The 17,944-nt window shown below is 39.7% G+C and overlaps 1 protein-coding gene across 7 annotated transcripts in view; it reads left to right on the forward strand.

Annotated features, from left to right (window-relative positions):
• ZC3H12C (zinc finger CCCH-type containing 12C) overlaps positions 1 to 17,944 on the forward strand; it is a 75,844-nt gene that overhangs the window by 3,313 nt on the left and 54,587 nt on the right. Inside the window, exons 1-4 of one of the 7 annotated variants that reach the window (XM_086339098.1) lie at positions 3,154 to 3,260; positions 7,794 to 7,852; positions 10,070 to 14,230; positions 17,828 to 17,912. The exons of 1 other annotated variant lie outside the window; for it this stretch is intronic. Coding sequence is in view for 1 of the 6 variants with exons in the window: in XM_086339095.1 (XP_086195221.1) it covers positions 1,158 to 1,181 (24 nt within the window). In the remaining 5 variants the exon portion in view is untranslated. Of the gene's footprint in view, positions 1 to 862; positions 1,182 to 1,269; positions 1,382 to 3,153; positions 3,261 to 7,793; positions 7,853 to 10,069; positions 17,913 to 17,944 lie in introns of those variants that run through there. 5 more of the 7 variants (XM_086339097.1, XM_086339101.1, XM_086339095.1 and 2 more) reach the window with 5 other exon arrangements.

Consider the following 17,944-nt stretch of genomic DNA (forward strand, 5'->3'; position numbering starts at 1 on the left):
GTGGTGACACTTAAATGAGATAAGGCACTTAAAGCAGCTGCCCGGTCTGTGACCCCTGGGAGGGGCACAATTCAGGGAGACAATTCCCTCTCCCTCTGAAAGTACAGGCATCCTGCCCAAGGCTAGGAGTGAGGCGTCAGGAGACAATTCCACAGGCAGGTGAGTGAGACGATTTGAACATTGCTGAAACGCTGGCCTAGGTTGTGCTGGATGTTGGACATTCTGCAGAAGTAGAAAGGCCCGATGCGCTCAGCGCTATCACACTCGGAACTCCCACCTCGGTGCTGTCTCCTCCCAACCTCCGGAAAGAGATCTGGATTCAACCTGGCTTTCGCCTCCATTTTGACATGTTGCCACTTCCAGCAGGGCCAGTTTCCTTACTGCAAGAAGTTCTTCCCCTGGGTGAAATCCCAACAGCTTCATTTGTTTATTAATAAATTCCCTTATTGGTCTTGCTAATGCCGGGTGTGGTTTTTTTCCCCCCCCTCATTACGGAATACCGATAATAAGCAAACAAGCACGGGAAAAGGAAGACAGCGATTCCCTTGGCCGCCCAGGGAATGATCTGTGTTATTGCTGGATGGAGGAGGTGTAACCGAGCCGAGGGGCGCCTGCACGGCCCGGGCAGGGGGGAGCGGGGCGGGGAGGTCGAGACCCCCGGGCTGGGCGCGAGGCGAGGCGGCGCGGGAACCTCGGGCGGCCGCAGTGGCCCGGTCGAGCCCGACAGGTTCCAGCAGCTCCCCTCACCCCTCTCCACGCCTCCCGGGTTTTCCCCTGGGCTTGGGGTTTCCTGTTTCAGTTCTCGGTGATCTCCAGCAGCAGGTGCTGGTTTGCCAAGCTCGGCTCCCGACGAAGCGAAGGAGAAGGAAAAAGAGGAAAGGGGAGGAGGAAGCGGCGGCGCAGCGGCTGCGGCTGCGGCTGCGGGCGGGTGGGCGAGGAGCGAACCGGCCGCGGGCAAGACTGGCTCGCCCTCCTCTCGGAGCGGCGGCGCGGGCGGCGGGCCGAGCCGGGGCCCCGGCGGGTGGCCGGCGGGCGGGCGGGCGGCAATGGGGGAGCCTCCCGCTCGCCCGGCGCCCTAGCGGCGGCCTGGGGCTGAAGGAGAGGCGGCCGCCCGCCAGCGGGTCCTGGGGCGGCCCCGGCTTCCCGGGCATGTGGTGATGGCCGATGAGGAGAGGCTGCAAGTAGGTTGAGCAACAGAGCTGGGCGCGCGCGTGGAGGGTGGGGTGCGCGTGGGGCCGGCCGGGGGAAGGGGCGCAGGGGCCGCGGGCGGGCGAGGCGCCGAGCCGGCAGGGCCGAGGTGGCTGCTGTTGCTGCGGGCCCCGCCGCCGCCGCCGCGCGCCTCTCCCTCGCCGGGTCGGCCCTGCCGGGTAGCGGCCCCCAGGTTTGTCCCTCGGGAATGGGGCGGAGGGGCGGACCGCGCCGACCGTGGCCCTCCTGGGGGAGCCGGGCGGCGGGAGGGCTGCGGGCCGGGAGGCCGCGCCCGAGCGTTGGGCGGAGGGGCCGGGACCCGGGGCGGCCGCGCCGGCTCAGCTCCAGGCCCAGGGAGGCCCTGGTCCCGGGAGGTCGAGTCCCTGCGCCCCGGCCGTTCCCGGGGCTCGGACGGGGTCGAGGGGAAAGCCCGGCGCATCCTCCCCCCGTGGGTAGAGCCGGCCCCACCGGGGATGTCGGGCGAGATGAGGCCGGTCTGCCCGACCCCCGAGGCCTAGGGCTCTGGTCCACTCCCAGCCGAATATGGAAGCGGGCCCGGGCGTCCCGGATGGACAGGGACCCACAGCCCGTCTCCTGGAGCTCGAACCCGGAGCGCCCGTGGGGTGAGGCGGCATCCGACCGCTCAGATCCAGCCCCAGCCATTCGATTTTTATTATCCGTCGGTCCAGCCAAACTGCCGCCCTCAGGCGGGCCGTGGCGAAATCCCCTCTGTCCTCCCATCCCGCCTGCACCCCTAACCCCTCAATCTCCAGACGAATTCTCATTTTCGCCCTGCGCTCATTCAGCTGGACCGGTTCCCACGTTAAACTCCCGACAAAGAGGTGTTAAAGATGTAACTCGGAGAAATGAATCCTGCTTTTCTTCCCTTAACTGCCTCGTCCTTACCCCCTTGAGGTCCTTAAAAACAGCCTAAAGCTTCCAAGGACTGATTACTCTAACTGGGTATCTTGCCGTTTGGGTAACCGTTAACAATTCTGGTTTGTGATAGATACAGGGATGAAATACTAATCCAGATTTAGGGAAAGTTTTCCTATTGGTTGCAAGATTGTGTTGGAATATCCCCATGCCCATGAGACGCTTATTGATTCAGGTTTATTTAATTTAATTTTTTTTAAATCATCTTAGAATAGTTGCAGAGATACTTGGGCCTCGGTATATTTAGAAATTTGAGAAAGTTCATCAGTTCTCTTATTTCCTCATTTAGTTTTTCTAATGCATATTGTAAACGGAAAACAGTGAAAAGACTCATGTAAGTTTTGGACTTTATTAAAATCACAAGGAATATAATGTGTTATATATTTTTTAAAGTCAATATATTTAGGGTATGAGGGTATGACTTTCATTTACTTAATCACATATTCAATATTAGTAGCGGTTTCTCAATTTTGGTGTTATCTGTTATTTGAATTTAAGTATAGCTTCACCAAGTATTTGTAAAATTGTGTTTCTGTTGATAACCCCAGGAAGATTATTTCAGACTTGCCTCTCTGTTCACCTGTTTTCCAGTTTGGCATTCTGATTTTAAATTACTTTAATCTGTCTACTTGAAGGTACCCTACAAATCAGAATGGACTAGTAACTGACTGTGTATCTATAATTTCAAATGTTTGAGTATTTTATTTAGTTTAAGAATTCATTTTACTTTCAAAGTAAGTTACATTTCTACCTCCAGCATCACACAAATACTTAAACACTACATGTAAAGTAAAATGAACTTTTAAACAAAACAACAAAAAAGAGGCCACTTTTTTTAACCTGCTTTTAAAAATGAAAGTCTAATGAAATTAGTTTATTATAATGGAAAATATTAAAAGATAGGAAACAGAAACTTGGAGTGTTTGTATGCTGATGGAAGTTTTTATTAGTCATTTCCTTTTACTACATTTTTGTTTTAATTACTGGACTAATAAAAGTATCCTATTTTATGTTACTGGCTTCTCTGAAGTTATGTTTTCATGGATTATATCTGCCAAATTGGACCCCAGGTGTTCAGTGGATATCACAACTGAGCAACTGTATTTTGGATCTGATGGCATAAAGATAATTTTCAGGTCTGTGATGAGATAGCAGTTCTCTAACTTTGCTTTGGTTTTTATAGCTAACATAATAATAGCTATTGAAGAGTCAGACATGACTGGGTGACTGAACAACAATTATGCACAGATATGCCAATGTCATGCTTATCCTTTGTTTTTATTATTTTCATTCTGCAGATGAGGAAACTGAGACTGAAAGTTTAAATAACTTGCCCAGCCTAGTAAATTGCAGAAGGGAGTTTGAACCCCTGAGTCTGACTTTGAAAGTCATCCCTTAACTACCGGGCAGCTCTGCCTTCCTGTGATACTGTTTTTTAGTTTGTCCTTTAAACTGTGTGTTATTGTGTGTTTGTATGTTGATAAATATAGTTTGAAAATGTAAAGATGCATGATAATTCTTATGCCCAGTGAACTAGCATCAAGTAAAACCCATAAGCAGATGTCTGAACATTCAAAGCATTCTGCCTTTAAGATAAATTATCAAATCTCTAAAGGTGGATAGGGAATAAAAATCCCAAGATCTTCCTGCTTGCCTGGAATATTCTTCCTCTAGTCCCTCTCACCTTTTGCCTGGTTCACAGCGCATTACTCAGGCCTCAGCTTAGATCTCACTTGGTTTACACCATTGTAGGTTAAGATTGATAGTAGGTGACATTGTGCCAAGCACTGTTCTAAGTGCTGTACATACATTAATGCATCTAATACTTACTGCACTCCTATGAAGAAGTATTTCAGTACTTTTTTTTTTTTTCTTTTCTGATGAGGAAACCAAACTAACTTGTGTTTAAATAACTTACTAGAGGTCTCACAGTTAATAATGACAGAGCAAGTGTTCCAACCAGTTGGATTATTTGGTTCAAGTTGGCTGAGAACCAAATATTAAGGTCTCTTTAACTTAATACATGTTAATAAATATATCTATCATTGTGAGATTTAAACTACATAATGGCATCATCTCAGAGGTTTGGTTCTAAAAAGGTGTATCTTTTTCTTGTATAATTGGAATTAACACTGTTTATAGAGCTTGGTGCTCCATCTTTCCATCCCCATTTAACATGCACTAAGGATTTTCTCATGAGCGTAAAAATAGTTCAAACATTTTCTTCCCAAGAACCTATTTTATGTAATCATTCTCCTATTTCAGTATTTGTTACTCCCTAATATTTTAATGGCTTCCCAGGTAGCACAGTGGTAAGGAATCCACATGCCAGTCCAGGAGACACAAGAGACTCAGGTTCAATCCCTGGTTTGGGACGATTCCCTGGAGCAGGAAATGGCAACCCACTCTGGTATTCTTGCCTGGAAAATTCCATGGACAGAGGAGCCTGGCAGGCTACAATTCATAGGGTTGCAAAGAGTCGGACACTACTGAGCAACTGAGCACACACAATATTTTAATATCATACTTGAGTTGAATATCATAGTAAAATTTTTTCTACATCTGTGTTCTTAGGATGAATTTGTAGAAGTAATGATCAAAGAGAATAAACTTTAAGGTCTTTGATGATGAAAAAGTTTTCCAGGAAAGCTGATTGATATGTACACTCATTAGCAAAGAGAGAGCTGATTGCATTCCATGTATGAATGCACTATTAACTTAAAAATTTTGGCAGTTTGCTAGAAGAGCGTTAGCACAATTTTAAGCTGGTTTTTGTTCTACTTATATTTTAAGATATTAAAGTAGAGCAGGTTGATTAAGGAAAAAAGCAGAGAAAAGTAAAACCACCTGAAATTTTATCCATAAATAGCTTCTGCAAATATTTTGATAAACACTCTCCTATTTTTTGTATTGCTGTATTTACATGTTACAGAATTTTTACTTGGGTTTTAAATTGAAAACACAAGCATTTTCTAATCCCTCATCTTTAGGTGAAATGATTTATTTATTCTCCTGTGTTTTCAAAATACTGTGAATCCGTCTATCGCACTTACATAGTTGGTGATAGTTAGCTATTTCATTTTTATTCCTTTTTTGCTTTCTGTGCCTGTTATTTCCATCTATAAAACAACAGAAAAATACTAGCTCAAACCTAAATCTGTCATCAGGATGAACAGTCATACAAAATGTTTATAGCTGTACCCTATACTTTGTCTAGGATCTTCTTTATCTTATTTCGAGTCTTTAGGCTCCTCAAGGGCCAGGACTCTGGGCTGTTGTTTTATCCCAAGTCTTCTACTCACCTCATAGATACTTCATGAATGTTAAAGGCCACAGAGTATGCTCTTTAAATGGATCTTCTGAGATGTGGTAGGATGAACAAAAGCCAGGAAATGGTTAAGAGATGATCGTAATAATCAGTGCAGAGCAAATAACACAATTGGTATACCCAGCATTTTAAAATTAACTTAAAATGTATAATGTCATTTCTTGAGTGGCCGTATACATTTGCCCTATAAAAATATAATGAGCCTTATCTACCCCACTTAGCTGGGAAAGGTTATTATAAAAGTGAATTTCTAAAAGTTAGTCTTAAGATCTTCCAAGAGCAAAATGTTTTAACTTTTAAATAGAAAAATTTATACCCATAAATTATATTTTTCTGCCTTCAAGTCATATAGCCTTTAAGTTTACTTACTGTAAAACATAATAATAGCCAATATTTATTGGGCACTAATTTATGGCAGGTACAGTATTAAGCACTTTACTTCTATTATCTAATTTAGTTTTACATCAACTGTATAAAGTTTATACTGTTGTTTTGCCTATCTTCCAGGTGATGGAATAGAAGTTATCAAGATTTCTGATTTATCCTAACTAAACAGCAATGCTTGTTTAGCTTTATTATTATTATTATTATTAATGATGATCAGGACAGCAGAATTCAATGATTTCTGTTGATTTATAGCAGTGATTTTTGGTCGTTTTTCCTTGTTGACGTTGTCACTTCCTCTAATTTGAAGCAGATAACTGCTATGGACCGTGAAGCTGAATGACAACAGCTAATATTATGGCTAAAATAAAAGTATTTTAGGTAACAATTAAAGGCCTGTAGGACTCTCAGACTGCCTAGGTTGGCAAACTGAGAGACTTTACTTTGAAAGAGAGCAGTTGGACCCCTGATGGTAGCTAGTGCGTGCATGCTAACTGGCCTCAGCCGAGTTCAACTCTGAAACCCTATGGACTGTAGCCCGCCAGGCTCCTCTGTCCATGGGATTCTCCAGGCAAGAATACTGGAGTGGGTGGCCATGCCCTCTTCCAGGGGATCTTCCCCACCCAGGGTCAAACCCACTGTCTTCCTCCGGCTCCTGCATTGCAGGCAGATTCTTTACCCCTGAGCCACTGGGGAAGCCAACATCAGCTAGACCTGGGTTTAAATCCCAGCTCTGTCCTTTACTGGCTGTGACCCTAGACAGAACTCAGTTTCTCTTTGATTTCTTGTTCAGTACTTTGCAAGTTGTTTTTACTAATTCAAGCTAATGAGTGTAAAAGTGTCCAGAACATAGAAGACACTTAATGTTATTATAAAATGATATAGCAGTATTCACTGAATTGATTAGACAGAGATTTTGTTTTGTTGTTCTGTCTACTTATTCACTGACTCTTGTGTTCTGAGTAATTGAGATTACCAGATTAAAAAATATTTGTAAAATCAAATTTACTGCTTTTAATATGTCAGTTTACATTTTGGATTTGTCAAAGTGGAAGTCGCTCAGTCATGTCCAACTCTTTGGGACCCTGGAATTCTCTAGGCCAGAATACAGGACTGGGTAGCCTTTCCCTTCTCCAAGGGAGCTTCCTAACCCAGGGATCGAAGCCAGGTCTCCCGAATTGCAGGCAGATTCTTTACCAACTGAGCCACAGGGGAAATGCAAGAATACTAGAGTGGGTAACCTATCCTTTCTCCAGGGGATCTTCCCGACCCAGGAATTGAACTGGGATCGCCTGCATTGCAGGCAGATTCTTTACCAACTGAGCTCTTCGGGAAGCCCTACATTTTTCAAAGGACTCTCAAATTTGTTACCTCCTGTCTTTTAGGGTGAAGCTAAAATTAGTTTCTGTTCTTTGTTCTTAGTCATCTCTACTCATTTCCTATTCAAAATTATGTGGGCTTAATTTTATCCTTATTCTGTAACTTTGGTCATTTTTAAATCTTGGCTTTTACTTTATAATTTATTGTTTTGTATACTTACAGGGAGCAGGTTTCCCATGTAATTAAAGCTGCCTCCCCACTGTTGACTTAAATGTTTTTTATCTTTAAGTCATCATGTTCTTTGAATTGCTCCCACTGAGTTGGCAATTTTATGCATTAGATACTTCTTGGAATTTTGCTGTCATTTTAAATGATTAGTATAGATCTAAAATGCTGGAAATGTTTAATAAATTATCTGTTTTGATAAAGTAGGTATTTCTATTTTTGCTAAGATAGAAAAGTGCCTTAAGTAACATAAAAATTTTAAGTCATAAAGTGTGTTAAAATTAGCAGTGTCATGCATAGGAAAAAAAATGGTTTCAAATAGAGATGTTTTCTAAAGGCATATCTATCATTTTATCTTTTCAAACTAAATTTTGAGTTAAAGTTAAGTATTTTTTTTCTTTTTTCTTGCAAGATATTTGCTTTACAATATTGTGCTGGTTTTTGCCATACATCAACAGGAATCAACCACAGGTATATATATATTCCCTCCTTCCCGTCTCCCACCCCTCTCACCCTCTAGTTGTCACAGAGCACTGGGTTGAGCTCCCTGAGTCAGATAGCAACTTCTCACTTGAGTTAAATATTTTAACACATTTATTTTATCACGTTTTTAAAATAGAGAAAAAGTTAAAAAAAAAAAAAAGATACATAATTTTCCCCTAGAGATAACTTAAAGTTTTGGTAATTTTTTTTTTTAATTCTCCTACTAACTATAAACACATCCTTTAAAAAATTTGTATGCATAGGTAGTTTTGTTCCTTACTGTTCATTCAATATACTATGTTTTCCTATATCATTAAATATCCTTTTAAAGATCATTTTTGTATGTGAATATTGTGATTATTATTTTGAATGCCAAGTGGCATTCAGCATGTTCAAGTATGACTATAATTTAATCAAGCTTATATTGCTGAGTATTTAAAGTATGACTATTTTTTTATTGTTATAATGAACAATGATAAATGTCCATGTATGTAGATCTTTGTACACACTTATGAATGTATTTTATACAAATTCCTAGATGTGATCATGCAAATTGCCCTCTGGAAAATTTGCACCAATTTATATTCTTTTTAGAAATCCATGTGTGTTGCTCTCAGTACCCATCACTCTTTGTCTGTACAACCTGTCTTTGTTAATTTGATAGATAAGAATGACATAATAGTGTTAAGAAAGATTTTTCAGTAGAGTCAGAAAGATTGAATTTGAATTCCTTTTCTAACATTTGTATATTCTTGGGCAAATTTCTTATATTTTCCTAAGCCTCAGTTTTTTGTGTGAAATTGTGATGATAGTACCTATATATAATATCATGGTTGTGGATATTAACCAATAATGTATAAGCCCCTGAGAGATGTTAGCAATCATTATTATGAATGAGATTTTGCCTTACTATATTTTATACTTGATATGCTTATATATTATACCTTGTAGTGTGTGGTATAAAGGAAAGTTATTCAATTTTAAATAACCTAGTTACCCTGTGCTCAGTCATGTCCGACTCTGTGACCCCATGGACTGTAGCCTGCAAGGCTCCTCTGTTCATGGGATTTTCCAGGCAAGAATAGTGGAGTGTGTTGCCATTTCCTTCTCTGGGAGATCTGCCCGACTCAGGGATCAAACCTGCATCTCCTGCATTGGCAGGTGGATTCTTTACTACCCAGCCACCTGGGAATCCCCTACTGAACTTTTATGTACTGTTAGTTATATTGTAGGACTTACTTCTAGTACGTTTTCAGTTGAGTCTCTTGATTGTCAGGATCTTAGTGACTCCAAAATAATACCAATTTTTAAAAAACTTCAGCTTTTTTTCTTGTCTTGTTGCATTGGTTGAAATCATAGAACAGTATTGATTAATAATAGGTATTTGAGCTTATTTCTGATTTTAATGAGTCTTTTTCTGTTATTTCATATTTTAAATGCCAATGGCTGTTGTTTCCTGACATAGGTATCCCCTGCTTACATACATATATTCCTGTAAATACCTATAAAAGTTAAACATAAGAAGCTTGAAAATAGATTTATATATTATGGGAAGATTCCCTTAAATTACTAAATTCCTAAGTATCTTTTAGGCACATCTTCAAAATGCATTTTCAGCATTTGACTCATGTTATTTTCTTTTTCAGTTAAGCATGCAGTCAGTCATTTTAAATAAGGCTTAAATGTCAGTAAGGCTGACTTTTACTGCTCTCAGTCCACTAAACGATTCCATCCTTATCTCAGACTTTGAGACCCACTCTACTTTTCACCACTGTCCACTGCTACATGATATTTATAAAATATGACTTAAAGTAAATGAAGCAGATTCGTCTCTTGGAATAAAACCCTTTCTTCAAATAAAGTCTTAGAGTCAGAGTCCCAGTGCCCTCATTACTCAGGCTCTGAGGCAGTTTGCAGAACACTTTAAAATCGACTGCCCCTCAAAAAAGATTCAGATAATTTACAGATCACAGAAATGACACTGCTACTGAAACTGAAGTATTCAGAGGCCAGCAGGAAATCAACCTTGTGATATAATAACGTTTATATTAAATAATTTTGTATCAAGGTCCTAATTTAGCTTGATTTCAAAAATAATTAAGTATAGCAACATATTCTATATGGTATTCACAAATCTAGCTAGTATCTAGTGTCATTGTTAAATTACTAAAATTTGGATCCTGAACACTCTTCTTTTTTCTACAGTTTTCCATCCATCCAATACTATATTTTTAAATACCATCTACATGCTGCTGCTGCTGCTGCTAAGTCACTTCAGTCGTGTCTGACTTTGTGTGACCCCATGGACTGCAGCCCACCAGGCTTCTCCGTCCATGGGATTTTCCAGGCAAGAGTACTGGAGTGGGTCGCCATTGCCTTCTCCATCTACATGCTAATGACTACCAAATATTTATCTCCAATCCCGACTTCTCTCTGTTACCCAGCTATCTTGGGACAGCTCTACTTGTATAGCAATTAGTATCTGAAACAAAATTATCTAAAACAGAATTTTTGTCCTTCCAAATCTGTCTCTTTCCAAGTCTTTCCCACTTTTGTAAGAGTTAATACCGACTTCTCAGCTGCTCAAACCAAAAATCTCAAGGTTCTTTGTTCTTCATGTCTCTTTCGTCTTCCACATCCATCCAAAACAGGTCTTTAATCATTACTTATGATTAAATTAATTGAATTAACAATGTTCAATATTAGAAAAATCTATTATAGAATAAAATCTACTGGCTAATGTGTATTATTATAATTTGAATATACTATATAACTTATCTGTCTTACATTTAGGACTTTTGGATAAAGTATAAGTAAGATTATACATATATTTGGTTAGTTTTGTCCATCTTTGTTAGGTTTGTCAACATAATTATGCTATTCTCATAAACCGGTTGGGATGTTTTTCATGTTCTTAGGTGCCCTAGAAAATCTCAGTAACAGGAGTTTGCTAGATACCCATAGAACCTATAGGTTTAGTATTCTTTGTGAGAAATGGAATGGAGGGTATAAATCTTAAAGTTTTTATTTCTTCCATGATTATTCACATTTAAAAGCCTTTTATTCCTTTGTCTGCCTTTATTTTTGGTTTGTTTGATCACTTTGACCTTTGTAATTTAAATGTTTAATTGCTTTCTTTTTTTTATAATACATTTACACCATTAATTTTTCCATTGAGTATCTGTTTGACCACATCGCAGGTTATAATCCTGTTGTCATCCATTTTTAATGTCCAGAATTTTATTTTTCTTTAACCACCAGGTTATCTGGAAGAGAGATTTAATGTATATGAAACCATTTACCTCAGATTGGGACTTGAACCCATATGCCAGGACTTGAACCTAGCAAAACGCAGTTTGGGACCTGAAGCCAGCCAAAATCCTGCCTGGGACTCTAACCCATGTGGCTAGGACTCAAACCCAGCCAAAGTCCACACTCTCCCACCTGAGATCTCAGACCTGGTTTTAGGACCTAATGAAGCTCAGTTTCTTGATGTCTCATTGCAGAAAGAATTCAGTGAGAGACAAAGTAACAGATAAGAGAAGTGGCTTTATTCAGAGAGAAACACATTCCACAGAGTGTGGACCTTCACAGAGGGCGAGCGCAACTTTGAAGTGTGGTGTGGTTTGCTTTATGGGCTGGGTAATTTCATAGGCTAACGAGTGGGAGGATTATGACAACCATTTTGGGGAAGGAGCTGAGATTTCCAGGATTGGGCCATTGCCCATGTTTTGGTTTTTGATGTTTGGCCTTGGAACTGTCTGGCGCCTCTGGGTATATTATTTAGCTTGCTGATGTGTTACAATGAGTGTGTACTGAGGATTAAGGTCTAGTCAAGTTGACTTGTCTGCCATCTTGATCCATTTGATTCTAATCAGTTCATGTTGTGTCCTCGGGCTATGTCATTCTTTTAAAGGTTGTGCCCTGCCACCCTCCCTTCTGTTTCATATAGCTACTGAGTTTTTATGGTTTTTATCATTTAAGGCCTATGGATAAACTAAGTAAATCTAATACTTTGGATTGTCAGGGCTTTGTGTCATCATTGTGTAAGGATAGGATGGTGTAACTTTCAAAATAAGCTAAGTTCCCAGTTTATTTTAAAAATATTTGTGTTCTATAAACGGGGCATATCTGCCTGCAAATCTCTGCACCTCTTGATCCTCATGTGCTCCCTTCTGTGTGTGTGCTAGGATTTCCTGAGGTTGAAGGTTGAACCAGCAGCTCTGTTTTTCTATGCTCTTTCCTAGTTTAAAGTATTTCAGGGCGTACCTTCCAGGTACTCCCCACTCTTACCCCCCAAATTGTAAAGCTTTGGAAATAAAAACTAGTTCCTTCCTGACCGGTTTCTGGATGGGATGAATATATTGGCCAAGAGAAACTGCAGAATTATAGAAAGTACTCCACATTCTTTAAAATGGACGGTGGAGACCATTCTAGTTATCCCTATAAGTAAGAAAAACAAAATGCCTTAAATTGCTGCCCTTTTATTTCCCATTAACTTCTTTATTTTTCAGTGTTCTTTCAGGCCTTTTGATTACATTAAAGAGACCTCTTTAGAGGTCCTAAGGTCTTTAATCTCTCCCTTTGAATAAGAACGTCTGCAGGGAATCAGAGGCTTCTAATGTTTGAAGTCAATCCTGATCCACAAATTAAAAAGATTTTCTGTACTAAGAGAGTAGGTTCAGAATATAGTTACTATAAATGTGATTCTGAAAAAAAAAAATCAGGAATTGGCTTATAAGAAAAAAAACTTCACAAAATTAATTTTGTGAATTTGGTTGATGTAGAAAATTTTACTACTGGCCTAGGTGGCTGGGAAGCACATGCCAGGTTGGCAGCTGCAACTTAGCTTCTAGACCATCGCATGCTGGGATAGCACCTGAGTGACGATCTGGCAGGTAGAGAAAGCACTTTGGAATTCCTGAGTGACAGCCAGAAAGCAGAATGTGAATTTGGCAAGAGCTCTGCCAGGTGCTGAGTCTTGGGCCTAAGCATTCCTCAAAATAACATGTAGATCATAAATGTTTATTCCCCACATTGATAGCAAATGAGTACTTAAGTTTTATGTGCATTTTAATAGGCTGAGTACTTATTTGATGATAAGCACCTAGTATAAGCTAATTCAGTTCAACATGGATTTATATTTTATCAAAATCCTGAAATAATTTCCTGTCAGTGTGTACTTAGCCTCTTCTGCAATTTTTTGTGTTAGCTCTTAAAAAATAGTCAGAATTAGAAGATAAAATAATCAGTTATTTATTTTAGAAATACTAGGTCTAGGGACTTCCCTGGCAGTCCAGTGGTTAAGAATCTGTACTTCCACTATAGCGGGTATGGGTTTGATTCCTGGTCTGGGAACTAAGATCTTGCATGGTGTGTAGCATGGCCAAAAAAAAAGAAAAAGTACTGAATCTAGAGACTGATAGTTTAATTGCTAAATCTTTGCTTCCTAATAAAGTAGTCTTTTGCTTACCAAACCCAATGGCTTAAGAATCTCTTCCAAGAGTGAGAACTGTGGTGAACGCGTTCTATGCTCCCTGCATCCCCTTCTCCCCAAGCATGTGTGTGTGCTCGCACACACAACGCACAGAACACACTCAGGCACAGTGGAGGAAAGGTGAACCGACAAGGAAGAAGGTCCAGAGACTGTGCTAAGTTTTTATATTTAACAATCTTTCATCAGTCTTTTCAAATAGTCGCTTTGTTTAACAAGCTGTCCGTAGAGTATCCATTGTACCCCTTCCTCAAGAATCTTTCACACTTAGATGCTTAATAATTTCTCTGATCATATAAGCATCACATTACCCTCACTGATCTTTCTTTTCAAGTTTTGATTTTTTGTGGGGAGACTGGCTGGAGGAGCTAGGACAGGAGTATTTAGACTGCCAAATGGCAGCATTAAGTCTCTAGGTATCTTGAAGGCTGAGAAAGAAGATTGAAGATGCATTAAAAAGAGGAGGCAGAAGAGCAACTAGAGCGCACCTCCTGCCCTGAACACTGGCAGTGCCCTGGCGGCGCCCGTCCTCACCTTGCACTCTTCTTTCCCAGTCGGTCCTGGCCCTCTGGGGCTTGTAGAGGCTGGGAAAGGACTGCAGGGTTGAGAGTGGTAGTCTGGTTAATTTTGACCGAGAATTACAGGGTAAAGGAGAGCCAAGGTTTGCTTCATTGAACCACCTCTGTTTTCTCGTATGTGTATATGTGCTCAGTTGCTCAGTCATGTCCAACTCTTTGCACTCCCATAGCCTGTCAGGCTCCTCTGTCCGTGGGATTTTCATGCAAGAACACTGGAGTGAGTTGTCATTTCCTCCTCCAGGGGATCTTCCCAACCCAGGGATTGAACCTGCGTCAATTGCATCTCCCATATTGGTAAGCAGATTCTTTACCACTAATACTACCTGTTTTCCCAATTCACTGCTATTCCTTCTTTTTTTTCCTCTTAAGTTATTGTCCTTTTATTTATTACTAGTCTTTAATTCATACATAAGTGGGCATGCCTTTTTTCTCTCCTGCCCCATTGAATCCATTCTCCTGGTTTAAAGTTCTTAAACAAACAAAAAAAACATATCTCTCTCCCCACCAAAATATCTTTCTATATCTTACTCTTTTTCCTGCCAAACTTTTTAAAAGAATAAGATGCTGTCATCTCTTCTTCAGATCACACTTACTCCTTAACTGGGAGTTTTTAGCCTGTGTTCTGTGGTTCCCTGAAGCGTCCATTGATAGAAATTGGGCATTCTCTGATTTGAATGGGGAAAAAATTAGTATTTATATTTATATCCTCTAATTGAAATTTACTGTTTCAATTGTTAATGTAAGCAACAAGTCCAATTTTAGTAAGAGCAAATGTTTCCCTATTGTGTTACAGTTGAAATAAATATTCTTAACTATCACTTTTAACTACTTTTGAATCATTAAGAGTTATTAGATCTGCTACGTCTTATTATTTTAATATATTAATAAAAGGCATATATTTTACTGTATCACATTTTTACATATTTTGATGACTATTTTAATATAATTGATTTTTTGTAATGCAGTCTGTATTTTACCCATTTAAAAACATTACTTTGAAAAGTGGTGTATAGTCTTCACTAGACTGAGAAAGGATCTATGATATAAAAACTTGGTTAGGAGCAGCTGCCTCTTAACCCCATCTGTCTTCATATCTCCAAAACAGCTCCCTCAATGCCACTCATCACCTTTACCCGATGTCCTCAGTCATTCTGCAGTGTATTTGTATCATTTGATGCCATCAATTATTTTTTGTTACTCTCTCCTGTTTTGTCTTTAATATCAAATCCTTACTGGACCCATTGGCTCATCTTAGAAAATATCTCATAATACCTTCCTAACTTATCTGCTTTGAGTTTCTTGCCCCTCAAAACTAATTAGAGCTGAAATTACCATCCTAAAATGTAGTTAGAAACACATCATTCACATTCTCAGAAACTTTCAGTGGTTCCCCATTCTTTCTGTTTTTATTTCAAGTTTTATTTTATATTAGTGTATAGTTGATTTAATTACCTTTCTAAAATGTGGGTAGAACTACACCATTCCCTTTTTCAAAAACCTTCAGTAATTTCCAGGTAACAAAGTTGACACATTAGTATGGCATTCAAGACTTTGCATGGACTATCTACATCTTGACTTTCTAGCCTCTTCTACAGCAGAATTAAGCTCACATTTATTCTGTATATTTTCTCACCTTTCATGTCTCTGGGCCTTTGATCCTGTTTTCTCTAGGGAAAAGTCATTCTTTCCATTCCTTACTCCAGTCCACATCTTGCCCTACCACAGACACATACACAATAGTATATACAGGAATGTGTGTCATCATTGTCATTCTCTTCTTAGCTTATACATCCACCTCTCACAACTTTCTCAAATCTGAGCAAATGTCTTTGTCTCTTGCATTCCATGATTTCAGGCTTCCTTGGTGCTTCAGTGGTAAAGAATCCTCCTGCCAGTGCAGGAGACACAGGTTCAATCCCTGGGTCGGGAAGATACCCTGGAGAAGGAAATGGCAACCCACTCCACTGTTCTTGCCTGGAAAATCCCGTGGACAGAGGAGCCTGGTGAGCTTCAGTGTATGGGTCGCAAAAGAGTCGGACATGACTTAGCAACTAAACAACAACAACTCCATGATATATCACTATTACTAGCATTAATTTTGACATGCCCTATATTGTATAGGTATTCATCTGTTTGGTTTCTTTAGTATATTTATATTCCTTAGTGTAGCAGCTGTATTCATGTTTATACCCTCTCTCATCTTCATTCAGTATCTCTCATAGTAGGCATTCAAATAAACAAACATTTCTTGAGTGAATACATGAATTCATTGAATACTGACTTAACCTGGTTGATTTAGTTTGATTAGGTGAGCATGGACCAGGCTGCTATTGTTCTGCCTTTCACCAGAGTGTTATAAAAAGTATTAGTTGTGCACATTTAAAAATGGAATTTGGTCACCTAGCTAACATCTGCAAAAATGCCATAAGAACTAAGTTACTTCATATCTAATGATAATACTATCAAAATAGAGTCCGAAGTCATAGGATTTTTTTTCATAAAAGATTTGTTAAATAACAATTATTTAAGGGAGAAAATTATTATGGCTTTAATTTTTTATAGTAACTTACAGATCTTAAGAGAAAGCTAATTCTGAAGAGTATACTAATTTATTACTTTATTAAATGTTAATGAAATTATGAGAGAGGTGGAGGCAATGGCTGATCATTGTCTACAGCCATTTATTTTAAAATAATTTTCCACAATCCACCATCTATATTGCTAAGCTGAAAGAAATGTTTTCTCATTTTCTGTAAGAAAACCTTTGTTTCCTTTCAGGTGCTTATTATACTTTCTTCTAATTTTACTTCCATTTTCTTCCATGTCCCTTCACTTCTACCCACCATCAAAATCAATGTATTTCTTGTAAATTACTGATTGCCATTCCTTTTTTAAAAACAAACAGGAAACAGACCTCTGTATTTCTGCCTTGTTTTCCCTCATCCCAGCCATTTTTTAAATGTTGTTATTGATTTTTGGCTGCGCTGGGTCTTTGTTGCTGCACACGGGCTTTCTCTGGTTGTGGCGAATGGGGGCCGCTCTCTAGTTGCAGTGAGTGAGCCTCTCATTGCAGTGGCTTCTCTTGTTGCAGAGCACGGGCTCTAGGTGTGTGGACTTCAGTAGTTCTGGCACTTGGGTTTAGTTGCCCCAAGGCATGTGGAATCTTCCCAGACCAGGGATTGAACCCATGTTCCCTGCATTGGCAGGTGGATTCTTTACCACTGGTCCACCAGGGAGGTCCCCCAGCCATGTTTATACTCATATTCCTTAGTAAGCTTTTTACCATTACCTTCTTTTTTTGGAATATTTTTTTCTTCCAGTTTTATCAAGATATAATTGCTGTAGCACTGTATACATTTAAGGTTTACAGCAGAGATTTGACTGACATACATTATGAGATGATTATTGTAATAAGTAAACATCTATCATCTCATATAGATACAAAATTAAAGAAATAGAAAAAGTATTCTTCCTTGTGATGAGAACTCTTAGGATTTACTCTAAACTTTCATATATAATGTACAGCAGTGTTATTTATATTTATCATGTACATTGCATCCCTGAGTGAAGTTGCTCAGTCGTGTCCGACTCTTTGCCACCCATGGACTATAGCCTACAAGGCTTCTCCATCCATCGGATTTTCCAGGCAAGGGTACTAGAGTGGGTTGCCATTTCCTTCTCCAGGAGATCTTTCCGACCCAGAGATTGAACCAGGGTCTCCCACATTGTAGGCAGATGCTTTAACGTCTGAGCCACCAAGGAAGATTGCATCCCTGGTACTTTTTAATCTTATAACTGGAAGTTTGTACCTTTTGACTGCCTTCCCCTATCCCTGCCCCTAGTAACCACAAATCTGATCTGTCTTTTTCTATTTTTTTGTTTGCTTTGAAGTATAATTGATCTACAACACAGTGTTAGTTCCTGTTACACATCATTGTGATTTGGTATTTCTATACTTCTCAAAATAATCACCAAGGTAAGTCTAGTTATGATGTGTCACTATATGTA

Source organism: Bos grunniens, chromosome 15, assembly GCF_055505025.1.
Source record: "Bos grunniens cultivar Pamir isolate PY7600 chromosome 15, Bosgru_T2T1.0, whole genome shotgun sequence".
In the NCBI taxonomy this organism is placed as follows: Eukaryota; Metazoa; Chordata; class Mammalia; order Artiodactyla; family Bovidae; genus Bos; species Bos grunniens.